Source organism: Trichosurus vulpecula, chromosome 8 (genome assembly GCF_011100635.1).
Source record: "Trichosurus vulpecula isolate mTriVul1 chromosome 8, mTriVul1.pri, whole genome shotgun sequence".
NCBI lineage: Eukaryota > Metazoa > Chordata > Mammalia > Diprotodontia > Phalangeridae > Trichosurus > Trichosurus vulpecula.
Window position 1 is genome coordinate 81403158 of NC_050580.1, and position 17540 is coordinate 81420697.

Consider the following 17540-nt stretch of genomic DNA (forward strand, 5'->3'; position numbering starts at 1 on the left):
TTTTAGAATCATCAACACTGTTTCTCCATGCACTCCCCAAAATTGCATCTCTTATGTTCTAGAATAGAACTTTTCCTTGGTTCCTTTACCTTTTGAAGGGAGAAATCGATACACATGAGAAGTTCTCCTAAAAATAGTCAGGATTATTAAAGCTCACTATGAGACATGGCTGTCAGGAAAGCTAAGGACAGCTCAAAGCATGCTTTGTTTTTAGCCATATTGGAGATAGAAGTGTGAAGGAAGAGACAGGGCTGCTATTCAAGGTGAACAAGACAACGACAACTGCTGCTGCTTTTTTTCTCTTTTGTTATTCAGTTGTTTCAGTTGCGTCTGACTCTTTGTGACCCCATCTGGGGTTTTTTTGGCAAAGATGCTGGAGTGGTTTGCCATTTCCTTCTCCAGCTCATTTGACAGATGAGGAAACTGAGGCAAACAGGGTGAAGTGACTTGCCCAGGGTCACAAAGCTAGTAAGTGTCTGAGACTGGATTTAAACTCAGATCTTCCTGAGTCCAAGTTCAGTGCTCTATTCACTGTTCTACCTAGTTACCCAGACTTTTTTTTTCCTCTACCAAGAAGGCTCTTCAACCTGGAAAAGGAAAAACAAATATGGCAAAAAGGAATCTAATACCCAAAATAAATAAAGCAATAGTAAGAGAAGAGACACCTAAGCCTCTGCTGAGGAAGTTAAGTCATCCAGTCCAAATGAAGTATATCTTACAAGTAAAGAAAAAAAAAGGCACAATTATTGAGCCACTATCAATAACCTCTGGGAGATATAAGAATATATAAGATCTATTGCAGAAAGAGCTCAGCTTTCTTCTGATTTTCAAAAAAAATGAAAAGGATGTGGTCTGCAAATTAAACTAGATTTCAATTCCAAGAAAAATTCTATAATATATGAATAGACTAACTTAAGAAAGGAAGCACTATGCACAAAAAGAGAACATTTATTAAGCACCTGGTATGTGCCAGGAACTGACTAAATGCACGACCAGACAATGATAGATCAACATCATTTCTTCCTGAGAACCCCACCCCCAGCCCTCAGTAACTCATTCCATTTTAATGATTCTGCCCTCTCCATAATCTTCAGTCTCTCCCTCAGTATTGGCTTTTCCTCTGTTGTCTAAAAACATATCAGGCTCTCCCCGACCTTTAATGGAAAACAACAACACTTTTACTTGATCCTGTCATTTCTTCAAGCTGTCCTATATTCCTCTTCCTTCCACACCTATAATGGCTGCCTCCATTTCCTCACCACTCGCTTCTCAATCCCTCAAAATCTAGATTGCAACCTTAACACTCAATCGTGAGGCTACCAATAATCTCTCAACCGTAAAACTCAATGGCTTCTTCTCAGTCCTCATATCTGCAACATCTGACACAGTTAACCATTCCCTCCTCCTACTTATTTTTCTTCCCCAGGGTCTTTGTTAACATTGTTCTCTCCCGATTTTTCTCCTCCCTATCTGACTGTTCCTCAGTCTTCTTTGCTAGATCATCATCCACATCTTATCGATTAATCGTGGCTCTCCCCCCAAAGCTGTGTTCTGAGCCTTCTTCTCTTCCCACTCTATAGTTAGTCAACTAGCATTTATTAAGCACCCGATTACATGCTAAGCACTGTGTTAACTAAGCACTAGGGATACAAAGAAAGGCAAAAGACAGTATCTGTTCTCAAGGAGCTCACAGTTTGATAGGAGAGACATTTAAACAATTATGTACAAACAAGAAATAGACAAGATAAACTGGAGATAATCAACAGAGGAAAGGCACTAGCATTGAAGAGAACCAGGAGAGGCTTTTTTGCAGAAAGTGGGACTTAAGCTGAAACTTGAAGGAAGCAAGGAAAGACAGGAGGTGGCGATAAGAAAAATCTGAAGCCTGGGGAATAGCCAGTGAAAACAGTAAAACTCTGGAGCTGGACTATTGTGTTCAATAAACAATGAAGAGACCAGTATCACTAGATTGCAGAGCATAGAAGCGGAGCAGAGAGGAATGCACAATGCAAGGAGACTGGTGAGGTGAGAGCTAGGAGACTATGGAGGGCTTTGAAGTAACAGGAAACCACTGGAGTACAATGAATTGGGGAGTAACATAGTCAAACCTGTGCTTTAAGAAGATCAATTTGAAGCTGAGTGGAAGATGTACTAGAGTAGGAAGAGAGTTGAAGCAAGAGGACCAAAAAGCAGGGTATTGTTATAGCTTATAACATGGTGCACCACAGGGCGCATATGTGAGAGATGTTATGAAGGTAGAAATGACATGACTTGGCAAATGACTGAATATGAGGGTAGTGAGAGGGAAGAGTTAAGCACTCTGTGCCCTCTCAAGGAATCTCATCAGTTCCCAGTTCAACTGAACTCCTGTTTTCACAACCTCAGTCCTCTTGGTCTCTCTCTCAGTTGCCAAGTTTTATCAATCCAACCTCCACAACACTATTCCCATCCATGCTCTTTCACATCTATACCCTCTTCACCTCTCTTTATCTATCACTACTTTAGCACTTCTATCTGCATTATTGAAAAGTCACAGAAGGCATAGTTATTAAATTGCAAGTGACACAAAAAATGGGAAGATAGCTAACAAAGTGTCAGCGTAAGGGTTCAGAAAGATTTTGACAAGCTAACATAGTGGGCCAAACCTAATGAAAGAAAATTTAAGAGGGATAAATGCAGTATTCCACTTGGGCTCAAAAATTAGCTTCAGAATTACCAGATGGGGAAGATATGGTTACAGAACAGTATGTCTGAAAGAAATCTGGCAATTTAGAGACCAGCAAGCTTTATGAGCCAGGGATGTGATGTGCAGTCAAAAAAACAGAATGCGATTCTTTTGATACATGAAGAGCAGCAGGAAGTTGAGAGCCCTGCCACAGTCTGCTCTGGTCAGAATATATCTGGAGTATTATTTTCAGTTCTGGACAACACAACTTAGGAAGGATATTGTTAAGGTAGAGATGGTTTGGGGAAGGGTCTCAGTTTTATGTCACGTGAATATTAGTGCACAGAGCTAGGGACATTTAGCTGAGAAAAGATTGGGAGGAGGGACAGTTGTCGAAGCATTTGAAGAGCAGTCATATGGAAAAGGTAGTATGCTTATTCTGTTAATCCCTAGAAAACAGAAGTAGAAATAACAGGTAGAAATTTTAAAGAGGCAAATTTGGGCTTGATGCAAGAAAAAACTTCCTAACAATCAAAGTGATCTAAAAATGAAATAGACTGCCTTGAGAGGCAGATGAGGTATACGAGCAAAAACTGAATGATCAGTTGTTGAGAGTATCTTATAGAGGGGATTTGTTTGGACACTGGTTGAATTAGAGGCAGGGGTGGGGAACCTGTGGCCTCAAGGCTCTACACATGGCCCTCTAGGTCCTCAAGTACTGAATTGACTGACTGAATCCAAATTTCACAGAACAAATCCCCTTAATAACAGGATTTGTTCTGTAAAATTTGGACTCAGTCAAAAGGCTACACCCAATCACTAAACATTAGACATCTAATGATTAGATATCCAATGAGTCAGTCAGTCAATAAGCATTTACTAAGTGCCTACTATGTTCCAGGCACTAGGCTAAGCACTGGGGATTAAAAAAAAAAGTCAAAAGACAGTTCCTGTCCTCTAGGAGCTTCCAATTTAATAGGAGATACAACAAACAGACAGATACAAATAAGTAATATACAGGATAAATATGAAATAATCAACAGAGGAAAAGCACTGTAATTAAGACTGGGAAAGGCTCCCAAGAGAAGGTAGAATTTTAGCTGGGACTTGTAAGAAGCCAGGGAAGCCAGGAGGCAGAAATGAGAAAGGAAAGCTTTCATAAGGCAGAACCAGAGAAAATGCCTGGAGATAAGAGAGAGAGTGTCCAAGGCCACTTCTGATTGAAATTCTGTGACATTCTTATGACTTATACCACCACGGAGGTAATGCTGGCTTCTCAAAGGTTGTATAATTAGCAGAACATGAGATCTATTACGTCTTATCAAACCAAAAAGATCTCAAGCATGAAACCCAACCACCTTTGTAATATAAGGACCATGTATTAAGTTTCTTCTGAAGAGCCTCATCACCAGAAGGTCGGTCTCTAGGAGGTGGAAGGAATGGAAACTCATGAAATATGGAGGAGTCATGATATGCACTGAAGGGAATAGACATAAATGAAATTAGAGATCTTTCAAAGTCCTACATATTTGGCGATTAATACTATTTATTGTTGCATCCCTTCCACTGTTATCTTTTACCCATTTAACATTCTGTGTGTATAGTTTCTTTCCCTAACTAGATTATATGCTAAGTAGAGAGGTTGTTTGTTATCTTCTTTTTCCAGCCCCTGTGGTATATAGAATAAAAAAAGTATTTTTAAAAAATACACTACAGATGTGTATTTTTATGTCTTACATGAAATGTCATAGAAATAACAAGAGTTAGTCCCCTAGTAACTAAAGAAATGTTGTGAGTTACAATTTGTTTATATTCATAAAATGTTGTAGAAAAAAAGTTCTAAGATTGCAAGGGTAAAAGAACGCTTACTTCATTCCACTGCATTTAGAGAAGACCATAAACTTATTCTCAAATACATAAAAATGACTGGAAACTTTTTCAGCATTGACATTTGAAAAATTTGTAACTCTTGTTGGTCTGACATCAAAGGCTGATTTAACATCTTTATTAGAGTTGGGGGAAAAAGAATTTACCTGTGTCCATTTTTTGGTGCTATTCTGCATCTGAATAGCTGCTATACAGCTGAAAAGCTTTTCTGATGTGATGTCCTCTGGCAGTTTGGTTAAAAACTGAGCTATATGAATAAAGTCCATTTGCAGAAGTATATCTTCATATAATCGAAGGATTCCTAATCCTGTTCTAAATAAAAATTCTTCTCCATCTCTACAAAAGACGTCCCAAACTCGACAGGCCAGATCAAGTGGAAGTGATTTGCTATACAGCGTGAAGATCCTAGATTGACAGAAAAAATTAACTTGCTATTAGATTACAATTTATAAAATCTCTTCAGAGACTTCTATTTCTTTAGCAATCTCTAGCACAATCACTTGTGTGGAGACATAATCAACACAAACTTCTGAGATGTTCCCTTGGTAATAGAAATCCAGCCCACAAACATACATCTCATGAATCAAAGATAAATTTATCTTAATTAATTCTGAAACCATATTCCATGTTGTTTACTGCTTTCTTAATGAAAATGTTATCTTCTTGAAATAGTTTATAATGAAATAAAATAAATCTCTTTTATTTGTGAATTAGTTTTTTTAGATTTAACATCTATCAAAGGAAAAAACCTTAAAGGTGTCAATCTAAGAACATGCATATCTTTAATAAGAGCTTGTATATGACATTTCTGAATAAATTATACACTTGATAAATATCAACCACTGCATAACTGCCCTGATATTTCAGGGTATCATTATATTTGAAGACAATTCCATCTACACACATATACATACTGAAAACAAGAGGAACCGCCCCCCCACCTCACACACACACAGAGATAGTAAATTATAGGTTGTAGTAAAAAAAAATGCTTTCAATGGTAAGCATGTTTAAATTAAATTTTATTTTCAAACAAAAATCAGCTTTCTCTTCCTCCTACTTCCTCCCCACCCCCACCTCCCACTCGAAGAACAAAATCTGTTAAAAGCACATATAGTCAAACAGAACAAAATTTCTCATTGGCCATCTCCAAAAACAAAAATTTGTATCAATCTGTGCTCTAAGTTCCTCACTTCTCTAGCAGGAGGTGGGCAGTATGTTTCAATATGAGTCCTCAGGAACTGTGATTAGTCAATGCGTGGATCAGAGTTCTCAAATTTTCTTTTCTCCTTTTTAACATATTTTTTTTTAATCAGTCAAGATGCCTTCTCTCTCTCTTTCTCCACCTCAACACCTCCCACCCCCCCTCCCCCAATGAAAACATAAGAAAAACAAAACCCATTATACACGTGTAGAAGACAACAAGACAAATTTCCATACTGGCTATGTTCTAAAATGTGTGTCTCATTTGCATTCTGGGTCCTTGACCTATCAGAAAGTAGATGGCATGCTTCCTCATTAGTCTTCTGAAATCCTGGTTGATTATTACACTGAAGAGTTCAGCAAAATAGTATTCCATCACAATCATATGCCATGATTTATTCATCCATTCCCCAATCTATGGGTACTTCCTGCGATTCCCTTTCTTTGTCACCTCAAAAAAAGTTTTAAGTATTTTTATACATCTTTAGAATTTGTTTTGCTTAGGACTAATCCCTGCTTTAACCTACCCTCCCTCCCTTTTTTCTTCCCTCCTATATCCCTGTGGAGTGAGATGTATTTCTGTACCCAACTGTATGTCTATATTCTTCCTTCTTTTGACTAGTTCAGATGAGAGTAAGGTTCAAACGTCAGCCACTTCGCCTACCCCTGACTCATTTGTATAGATTTTACTTGTGCACTCTCATCATGTGAAATAATTTTCCCTAACCTTCCTTTGCCTACCCCTACAGTGTATTCCTCTTTCCCTCTCTTTCCATTCTTTTCTTAAGATTATCAAGACATAACAGAACCACTCCCAGGTCTTATCTAATTGAACTCCCTCTATGAACACAGATAGGGTTCAGAGGGGACAGTATTATCTCCCCAAATCTGAATGTAAACATTATCCTTGTTCAGTCCTTTACCATTGTTCCTTCTTGTTCACCTTTTTATGCGGCTCATCATTGTTGTGCTTGTACTTCAAAGTTTCTCCACAGCTCTGGTCTTTTCATTAGGAATGCTTCAAAGTCCTCTATTTCATTACAAATCCATTATTCCCCCTGCAGCATTATACTCAGTTTTGCTGGTTAAGTTATTCCTGGCTCTAAGGCCATATCTTTTGCCTCCTAGAATATCATATCCCAAGCTCTCTACTACTTTATAGTGGTGGCTGCTAAAGTTTGTGTGATCTTTGGCATGTGAATTCTTTCTTTCTGGCTGACTGCAGTATTTTTTCTTTGACTTGGAAGCTCTGGATTTTGGCTATGATCCTCCAAGGAGTTTTCACTGCAGAATTTCTTTAAGGAGCTGACCGATGGATTCTTTCTACTTTTACTTTGACATCTGGTTCTAGGAGATCCATGCAGTTTTTTTTTTTTGTTTTTTTTTTTTAAGATTCCTTGGACTCTTTTTTTGGGCATGGTGTTCAGATAATCCCTTAATTCCTAAATTCTTTCTCTTTGCTCTCTTTCCAAAGTCAATTGTTTCTATGTTACTATAAGATACTTTACATTTTCTTCTTTTTTTTAGTCGTTTGACTTTGTTTTAATACTTCTTGTGGCCTCGTGGAGTCATTCGCATCCGTTCCATTCAAATTTTCATTGAGTTTGTTGCTTGGACAAGGTTTTGTACCTCTTGTGCCAAGCTGTTAATACCTGTTCTGATTCTTTGTTCCACAGCTATTTCTTTTCAAAATTTTTCCTCAAGCAATCTCATTCCATTTATAAAAACATTTTTAAAAAGTCTTGCCTCTCCTCTTCCAAGAATTCTAGTTGAGTTTATGTTCAAGCTGTGTCTTTCTCCAAGGCAATACTTGTGATATTTTGGAGCCATTGTCTTCTGTATTTATGTCTCGAGTGTCCCTGACAACATAACAGCTCATTGTGGTGGAGTTCTTTTTCTGTTTGCTCATTCTTCCTGAGACTTGATATTAGGGCTGAGCTCTGCTACACTTTAGGGGTAGTCTTTTTGATGCTTTCTTGGAATATTGGATGTTGTGTTATTTCAGCGCCTTAGAAACAGGCTGGGGACCTACAAGCTTTCAGTTTTCCCAAAATGGTCTGATCTAGGGCAAAATCTGATTGTTGCCCCCCTGGTCTGAATTTCCCGTCCAGGGTGTGGGTCTGAGAAAGAGTAGACTGCTGCTGGACTCTCTATCTGTTAGCTAGAAAGCTCTGTTAGCTCAGAGCACCAGAAATGGAGACTCCCCTTTGGCCTGGGATTCCTACCCTTATTATTCCTCTGCAGACATTGGAAATAAAACCCAGATTGGCTTCTGAGGTCTGAGCTACACCACTGCTGCTGGCTTCTGAACATTCTCCTTTCTCCATACAATGCCCAGAGCCTCCCTAAGCAGAACGCAGGCACAGGTCCTTTTCAGTCCACCCAGGATCTGCCATGTGCAGATACGTATTACATGTGTGTATAAACATACATACACACACTTTAATGCAGTTGGAATTAGCAGTACAAACGGATGTATTTGCCGTACTTATTTTTTCCATGGTCACATATATTTAGGCACAGTCTTCTTCTTCAAGTGATCAAATGAAAAGCTGTCACAAGTAGGTAAATACCAGATGTTATCTTTACACATTTCAGAGTGCTATTCCTTAATTTTAAAATGCTTAACATTGAAATTTTTATTTTCTTAGGTTTACCAATCTCTTCAACTTTTAAAAAAAATTACAGTTGGAGACTCTTTAGCAACTATACCTGACCTTGTACAAGTATTAGAAATTCTATAAGGAACTATAGTGGAATAAGAAAATACTTAATTTTTTCTTCATTTAGACTGAGAAAACCAAAAGGCATCAATACTCAGTGCTGAATGATGAACACTAAACATCTCAAGTAGTCCTATATGACCCTACAAAGGAAATGGTGTTCTAAAGGATCACACATTCTGTATATCACAGACAAAGATGGTGTCAGGACACAATGGCAACCAGAGGGGCATAAACGATTGTTAAGCTCTGCTGATTCTTGCTTTAGGTGCTCCAGTTACTCTGTCAGGAGCATATCTGGCTCTCAGCCATCTAGTTATTTATCCTGTCACAGGTTAAACTACAAATATAAAATTTCTTCAACTTCTATTTTCATGATTACTGCTATCATCCCAACAGAATATTACTAAACTCTTAGATTTTGCCTCCTAGATATATAACGGATTCTAAAGTCTCCAGTATGTGAAAACTTTTAAACTGTGCAGAACTTATTGCAATGGTAGTTGTCCAAGATCTAAGATCCATGAGTATGGGATAAATATCAGATTTTCCTTGAGTCAGTCAATCAATAAAAACTTATTAAGCACCTATTTACTTACTAAATGTCAAGTACTGTGCTGAGTGCTAGAGATAGAAAGGCAAAAGATAGTCCCTACCTTCAAGGAAGCTAGGTGGCACAGTGGCCAGAGTCAGAAGGATCTGGGTTCAAAACCAGCCCCAGACATTTACTTAGCTGTGTGACCCTGGGCAAGTCGCTTGATCCTGTTTGCCTCATTTTCCACATTTGTAAAATGAGCTAGAAAAGGAAATGACCAGAGAGAGGCTATGACGGAGAAGTCCAAGGGACTGGGATATCTAACGGACATGTGAGATTTTTTGGTATCTATACTAGAAAACTAGAGGAAAGCCCTTACGATATTGGGTGAACCCTTTTGAAAAATTTACAAGACGTGGACAGGAGTCATTTAAGGTACAAGAGTATGAGAAATTAATGATATCACAGTTTTTGTGTGAAGTATAAATTTCCTTAGTAAATAGTGAATCTGTGTCAATATCTATTCTTATTTATTTCCTATTTTAGGTTGCTTCAATGGTAGCCTATATATTTTCATTTTAATTCTTTCATCTAATTAGGCAATGATTTTAGTGTTTTGTCTGAAAAGTTTATGGCTCAACTCTACACAGTTGATTCTCAAGTAATCCTGAACTATGGTGGGCAGCAATATACAGAGAGAACAGGACAGACTTGAAAGATGTCACAGAAGTAAAATCAAGTGGACTTAGCAACTGATCAGAAGTTGAAAGAAAAGGAGATGGAGATTGAGAGCCTGTGTGAATGGAAAGTTCATAAGATTATAGAGCTAGAACTAAAAGGAACCTCAGATGCCATTTTGTCCAACTCTTTCATTTCCAAATGAGACAACTAGGAATAAGGGACCTTAAACGACTTTCTGAGGACATACAGATAGTAAATGGAAGAGCTGGTATTCCAATCCAGGCCTTCTGACTCCAAATCTAGTTCTCTCTTCTCTGTACCACAACACCTCCCAAGCTGGTGCCATTAGAAAGAAATTGTTAAGATTAAAAGAAAGGCAAGATGAGTTCAGTTTTAGACATGCTGAGTGTTGGATGCCAGGCACAAATCCCAAAAAAAATTTTGAAATGAACACATTTTAGATTTTTCATAAGCAACACACTGTCAACTGCTTTACAGATAGTAATTTACTATTCAAAACACTGCTTATTCTATCTCTGGCTGCTCCCAGGATCACACAGTCATCTCCATGCCATGACTCCTTGCTCCACCCTCTACCTCTGGAGCTCAGGACTCAAAGGTACTAATAATCTCTTAATTGACAAATCTAAAAATGGCCTTTTCTCAAGCTTCATCTTTCTTGATCATTCTACAGCCTTTGACCCACTTCTCCTTAATCACCCCTGCTCTCTCCTGGCTATCTTCCTGTCTGTCCTACTACTACTTCTCAGTCTCTTTTGCAGGATTTTTATTAGGTTATGCCCATTACTGTGGGTCTCCCCCCAAGACTCTGTCCTGGGCCCTCTTCCCTTCTCCCAAGACTATTTCACTTGGTGATCTCATCAGCTCCCATGGATTCAATTATCATCTCTGTACAAATGATTCTCAGATCTTTCTGTCAAGCCCTACCCTCTCTCATGACTCCAGTCTTGAATTTCCAACTGCCTGCTGGACATCTCGAAGTAGAGAGATGTCTCATAGACATCCTAAACTCAGTAAGCCCAAACCTGAACTCATTATCTTTTGCCAAAAAGCCTCTCTCCTTACAAGCATATTATTGTAGAGAGCACCACCATCCTCGCAATCCCCTAGGCTCACAATGCAGATGTTATCCCTCAATTCTTTACTCTCACTCCCCATATTCAACCTGTTGTCAAGGTCTACCAATTCTATATTCTGGTCAATGTGCCTTTCTTATCTCTTGACAATGCTACCTCCCTGATGCAAGTCCTTATCACCTCACTCTTGGACTATTCCAATAACCTGCCTCAACTCTCTCCCTGCTCTGGTCCATCTTCCACTCAGCTTATCAAATTGATTCACTGAAGCATGGGTCTGACCACATTATTCTCCTACTCAATAAAAACTCCAGTTCAAATATAAAATCCTGTATTTGTTTTTTAAATTCCTCCATATTCTGGACCTTTCCAACCTTTCTAGTCTTCTTATACCTTTTTTCCCTTCTATGTACTCTGTACTCAGTGTGACACTGGCCTCCTTGCTATTCCTTGCACATGACATTCCTTCTCTGGACTCCATGCATTTTTACTGGCTATACGCCATACCTGAAATGCTCTCCCTCTTCGTCTCATCTCTCACGTTCCTTGGCTTCCTTCAAGATCCCAGCTAAAAGCCCACCTTCTACAAGAAGCCTTTTCCAATCCCCCTTAATGCTGGTGCCTTCCCATGAAGATTATCCTATTTTTTTTATTTTGTCTCTATCTTGTTTTATTTATTTTAATTCTACCTTGTTTGTACGTAGTAGTTTGCATGCTGTTTCCGCAATCAGAACGTGAGCTCTGAGAGCAGGAACTGGTGTTTTATAGAATTTTTCCTTTGGTCTTTCTTTGAATCCCCAATGCTTATTACAATTCCTAGGATATAGCAGATGCTTAAAAACACATGTTTATTTGGCTTGACTTTAGATATATAATGCCCTATAAATGTCCTCAAGTAAAAATTTAGCCCAAGTTTCTTCTCCCGTGTAACTGGGTTGTAGCCTGGTTTGGGCCTTCTGGATTAAATATCAAGCTCTTCTATTGGCAAGCACCCTAGCACACCCAAGATGGCCTGCCAGCACAGGTTCTTTGATCTGTTTTTCTAAAGGAAAGAAAATTTCAAAGGGGTTAACAATCCTACTTTAATTAAACAATGTCATTCACTAGTTCAGGGTCAGCACCTTGAACATGGAGAGAAGTAAAGAAGGTTATTCACTGGTTCAGAGGAAAGGTCAGCACCCTGATCACATAGAGAAATTAGCACAGAGATCCAATAGACAGGGCTCCAACTGTCTTAACAAAGTAATAGATACGTAATCACCAGATCAGGGAGCACCAACATCTGGGTTCACAAAGCCAGGGGCTTCTTCACAATGGCTACCCAGAGTCTCATCTGGCCAAAACACAAAGACCTCAGGTGAACATTCTTCCCACGAGTGAAACCCAAAGCAAAATCTCACCTCAGAATATATATATACACTTTTGGCTAATAGACTCAGAGACAGAAGGCATTACAACACTAATGACTCAGTGCCTAATTAGCTTAGTACCAAAAGGTGTGAAAGCCTTCCTGCAAGCAAGCTTCCCCTAAGCAAGATTCCCCTTAGGCAAGTTCCTCCCCCAATGGGATCTATGTGAACTAGGCCAGAGCTCAAAGCAGCAAGACATCCACAGTTGAAATACCTGTGTACCTTTAGACCTGGGCACACAGCCCCTGTTCCAAGGAAAAAAGGGAATGCATGTGGTCACATAGGCCTATTAATGGACAGGGAAGATCTTATATTCCATTAACCTTACAGTTCTTTACTCTTAAATCACCCAATAATGTTCAGGCCTTGCCTGGAAGAATTTTAAGTAATTGAAAATGGAGATAATATATTAAAAATTAACATTACTGAGCTTTAAAAAAACCTATATAAATTATAGCTTATATATCTGTATAGTTAGACCAATACTTTAGCTTTTTTCTACATTTAATTTTACTTTTTCTCAATTACATGTAAAAAATTTTTAACATTCATGTTTTCAAATTTTGAGTTCAAAATTCTCTCCCTCCCTCCTTGAGAAGGCAAGCAATTTTGGTGGAGTTGTGAACTGATCCAGACATTCTGGAGAGCAATTTGGAACTATGCCCAAAGAGCTATAAAAATGTTCATACCCTTTGACCCAGCAACCCACTTCTAGGGTCATATCCCAAAGAGATCACACAAGTGGGAAAAGGACCCATATGTACAAAAATATTTATAGAGGCTCTTTTTGTAGTAGCAAAGAACTGGAAATCAAGGGGATGCCCATCAATTGGGGAACGGCTGAACAAGTTGTGGTATATGAAGGTAATGGAACACTATTGTGCTATAAGAAATGGGGATGATACAAACTTCATAATAACCTGGAAAAACCTACATGATAGCGGAGCAGAACCAAGAGAACATTATACACAACCACAGAAATATGGATTCTGTGATGACTAACCCTGATAGATTTTGCTCTTCTCAACAATACAAGGTGCAAAGACAACTCCAAAGGACTCATGATGGAGAATGCTATCTACATCCAGAGAAAGAACTATGGAGTCTGAATGCAAATTGAGGCACACTTTATGTTTGCCTTTTTTTTCCCTTTTTTTTTTCTCTTCTGTTTTTGGGGGGTTTTTTTGGTTCTGTTTCTTCTTCTCATGATTCATTCCATTGGTCATAATTCTCCTTTACAAGTTGACTACTGTGTAAATAAGTTCAATGCGAAGTTATATATAGAAGATATATTGGATTCCGTGCCATCTTGGGGGAGTTGGGGGGGGAAGAAAATCTGGAACTCAAAGTTATGTGGAACTGAGTGTTGTAAACTAGAATTAAAAAATCTCAAAAAAAAAAAAGAGAAGGCAAGCAATTTGACATAGACTATAAATGTCCAGTTATGCAAAACATTTCTGTACTGGGCATTCTGCAAAAGAAAATCCAGACAAAAAAAAAAGGATGATAACGTAAAAAAAAAGTGTGCTTCAAACTTCATTCAGACTCAATCAGTTCCTTCTCCGGAGGTGGACAGCATTTTTTCATCATAAGTCTTTTGGAACTGTCTTGAATCATTACATTGCTGAGAATAGCTTAGTCACTCACAGTTGCTCATCATACAATATTGCTGTTACTATGTACAATGTTCTCTTGGTTCTACTCATCTCACTTTGTATTGGTTCACATAAGTCTTCCCAGGTGTTTCAGAAAACATCCTGCTTGTCATTTCTTATAGCACAATAGTATTCTATCCGATCTAATCCAATTCTATACCACAATTTGTTCAACCATTCCCCAACTGATAGGCATTCCCTTAATTTCCAATTCTTTGCCACCACAAAAAGAGCTGCTATAAATATTTTAGTACATATATGACCTTTTCTTTGATCTCTTTGGGGTACAGACCTAGTAATGTGGTATTGCTGAGTCAAATTGTGCTGAACACAACTTTATGGCCCTTTGGGCATAGTTCCTAATTTCCCTCCAGAATAGTTAGATCAGTTCACAACTTCACCAACAATGCAATAGTGTCCCAATTTTTCCACATGCCCTCCAAAATTTGTCATTTTCCTTTTCTGCCATATTAGTCAATTTTGATAGGTGTGAGGTGGTACCTCAGAGTTGTTTTAATTTGCATTTCTCTAATCAATAATAATTTAGGGCATTTTTTTTCATATGACTATACATAGCTTCAATTTCTTTATCTGAAAACTGCCTGTTCATATATCCTTTCACATTTATCAATTGGGAAATGATTCATATTGTTATATATTTGACTCAGTTCTCTATATGTCTGAGAAATGAGGCCTTTATCAGAGAAACATGCTATAAATTTTTCCCCCAGTTTCCCACTCTCCTTTTAATCTTGGCTGCACCAGTTTAGTTTGTGCAAAAACTTTTAAATTTAATATAATCAAAATTATCTATTTCACATCCCCTAAAGCTCTCTATCTTTTGTTTGGTGATAAATTCTTCCCTTATCCATAGATCTGACAGGTAAAGTTACTTCCCTAATTTGCTTATATCACCTTTTATGTCTAAACCATGTGCCAATTTTGACCTTATCTTGGTATAGAGTAAGAGATGTTGGTCTATACCTAGTTTCTGGCAAACTGCTTTGCAGTTTTTCCAGCAATTTTTGTTAAACAGATGTTGTTTGTCCTTTTGACTTCAGGAAGGTGATACTGTGACTTGCAAGTGAAATGGATTTAAGTGAGGGAGGGCTGTGCAAAGTCACCAGCCTCACTTTTTCCTCCGAAGTCATCTGGATCCAGTGGCAAGATATAGATCAGGATGACTAGAGAGAGCCCCCTTCTTAAATAGAGCTCTTGTCTAAAAAGCTTAGATCTTGGAGTTTGTCAAACACTAGATTACTATGGTCATTTACTACTATGTATTGTGTATCTCATCTATTCCACTGATCCACCATTCTATTTCTTAGTCAGTACCAGACTGCTTTGATGATTACCTCTTTGTAATATGGTTTGAGATCTGGTGCTGCTAGACTACCTTCCTTCACATTTTTCCCTTGACATTCTTGACTTTTTGTTCTTCCACATGAATTGGTATTTTTTCTAGTGCTATAAAATATTTTTGGTAGTTTGATTGGTATGGCACAAAATAAGGGCATTAATTTAGGTAAAATTGACATTTTTATTATGTTGGCTTGGTCTACCCATGAGCAATTAAACTTTCTCCAAGTGTTTAGATCTAACTTTATTTGTGTGAAAAGTGTTTTGTAATCGTGTTCACATAGTTCCTAGGTTTGTCTTGGCAGGTAGACTTCCAAGTATTTTATACTGTCTGGAGTTATTTTAAATGGAGTTTCTCTTCTTATCTCTTGCTGCTGGACCTTGCTGGTAATATACAGAAAAGCTGTTGATTTATGAGTTTATTTATATGCTACAACTTTTGTTGAAGTTATTTATTTCAACTAATTTTTGAGTTGTTTCTAGGATTCTGTAAGCATACTATCATATCATCTGCAAAGAGTATGCTTTTATTTTAAAGGAACTCATGAAATCAACACCATGACTCTTCCCTGCAGGATAATAACTTCAATACACTACCCAGAAAACCCTCTAGCATTGTGGATTGGACATTTTACATTTTCATTTCCACCCTGACAGCCCATCATGGATTCAACAACCTCCTGCTCCTTAGTTACACTCTAGCCCACCCATTCAATAGGCCTCAGGTGGGTGTAGGTGGGAAAACTTGGTTATGTCTTTGTGAGTAGGCCTAAAGCTCCTACTTACTAGGTGCTAAGCCTATGTGGGCGTGAAGCCCTCAAGGCCCTAAGGGGAGTTGCTAAGACCAGAGCCAATGGTATGCACACTGAGTTCTAGTCAATCATGAATTCAGCCAATCAGAAACCTGAGTTCTAGCCAATCAGATGCTGGCTAGGACTGTATAAAAAGAGAGCCCAGAACTGAAAGCAGCAGAACTGGGAGCAGCAGAACAGAGAGCTGCAGGATTCAGAAGCAGGCATCAAGAAGACACTGAGGCAGCAGACACTGAGGGAGAGCCTGCAAGGAGAGAGACTGCAGAGCGAGAGTGCAGAAAAAGACAGAGTTGGGGAGATCAAGGAACTTGGAGTCAGCAGAACTGCAGGACAGAGTGCTAAGCCTAGAGTTAGGATTCATGAGTGGTTGTTTACAGTCATCTTTGAGGTCATGAATCTTGCCTTACTGCCATACCATGCTGCTCCCTGGCTGACTGCTGCAGATGCTACTACTGTTCTAAGCATATTTTTGTTAAAAAGTCAATTAGCAGATGTTAAAAAAAGAAAAGAGTGGATTAAAGATTGGTTAGAATGTAAGATTTCTTTGATTCAATCAGAAAAACTGAAACAACACTGAAAAAAGGGAAAGTTTTAAAGGAAAACATGGGCATCAATACAGAGTTATTTTACTTTATCCAAAACCAGTACCTGTTGATTCCTCTATATCAAGAGATCTCCAAAAATCTAAGTCCTTCAAAAGGAGAGAACAGTCTATATGTCAACACAAAATACAATTCTGTAAGACCTATCCTATTTCCACAGGATACTATTTAAAATTACATATTTTAACTCTGGTTATAATGAACCATGCTCTATTACTTACCAGTCTATCAAGTATATGTCAGGAGTAAGACTGTAAGACTTGAAGTGAAGAAATAGTTTGGAAAGATTTTCTTCAAAGAATACTTCAAATGTTGCAAAATATTTCAACATCTGCAAATGAAAATATTAGCACTGATATAACTTAAAAACAAAGGAAATTCTGATAATCATAGGAATAAATTCCTTATCATTGAGGTTTATCAAAAGAAAATACAACTTCATTACCACTCATCCCTACCTTGCAATCATACATGTTGCTAATTTAACATTTAGATTGCAGAATAATTATTCTAGCTTTCCTATACTTACTTTTCACTGTAAAAAGAATTTAACTTTTAGAACATATATTCAAAGTCAAAATGAAAATTGTGGTATCTCTGTTAAACGTCCTTACCATGCTATGATCTACGCGGAAAAAGGCCAACTGGCATGGCTTATTCAAGAGATTTGCAAAGGCAATGAAAGCATCTGCTTCTTCCAGGTTGAGAATGAGTACTGCAGCAATGAAGGACATCCCTTGGACCTTCCACAAGAAAAGGAGCTAATAAATTTTTTGTAGGATAATAATCAGAGTAAGTCTAATTACAAAGCAGTTCTGTGATTAAACAAGAGATTTTCCTCCAGCAAAGGCAGTGACTAAGAGTTCATTTTAATCTTATCTCTAATGCTAGTGGCTTGTTTAAAAAATGTTA

At 38.0% G+C, this 17540-nt stretch overlaps 1 protein-coding gene across 2 annotated transcripts in view; it reads right to left on the reverse strand.

Annotated features, from left to right (window-relative positions):
- TBC1D12 (TBC1 domain family member 12) overlaps positions 1-17540 on the reverse strand; it is a 131333-nt gene that overhangs the window by 3748 nt on the left and 110045 nt on the right. The window contains exons 10-12 of one of the 2 annotated variants that reach the window (XM_036735254.1): positions 17243-17371; positions 16850-16959; positions 4699-4957 (exon numbers count right to left, since the gene is read on the reverse strand). In XM_036735254.1, the coding sequence (XP_036591149.1) occupies positions 4699-4957; positions 16850-16959; positions 17243-17371 (498 nt within the window). Of the gene's footprint in view, positions 1-4698; positions 4958-8233; positions 8308-16849; positions 16960-17242; positions 17372-17540 lie in introns of those variants that run through there. The other variant, XM_036735255.1, reaches the window with a different exon arrangement.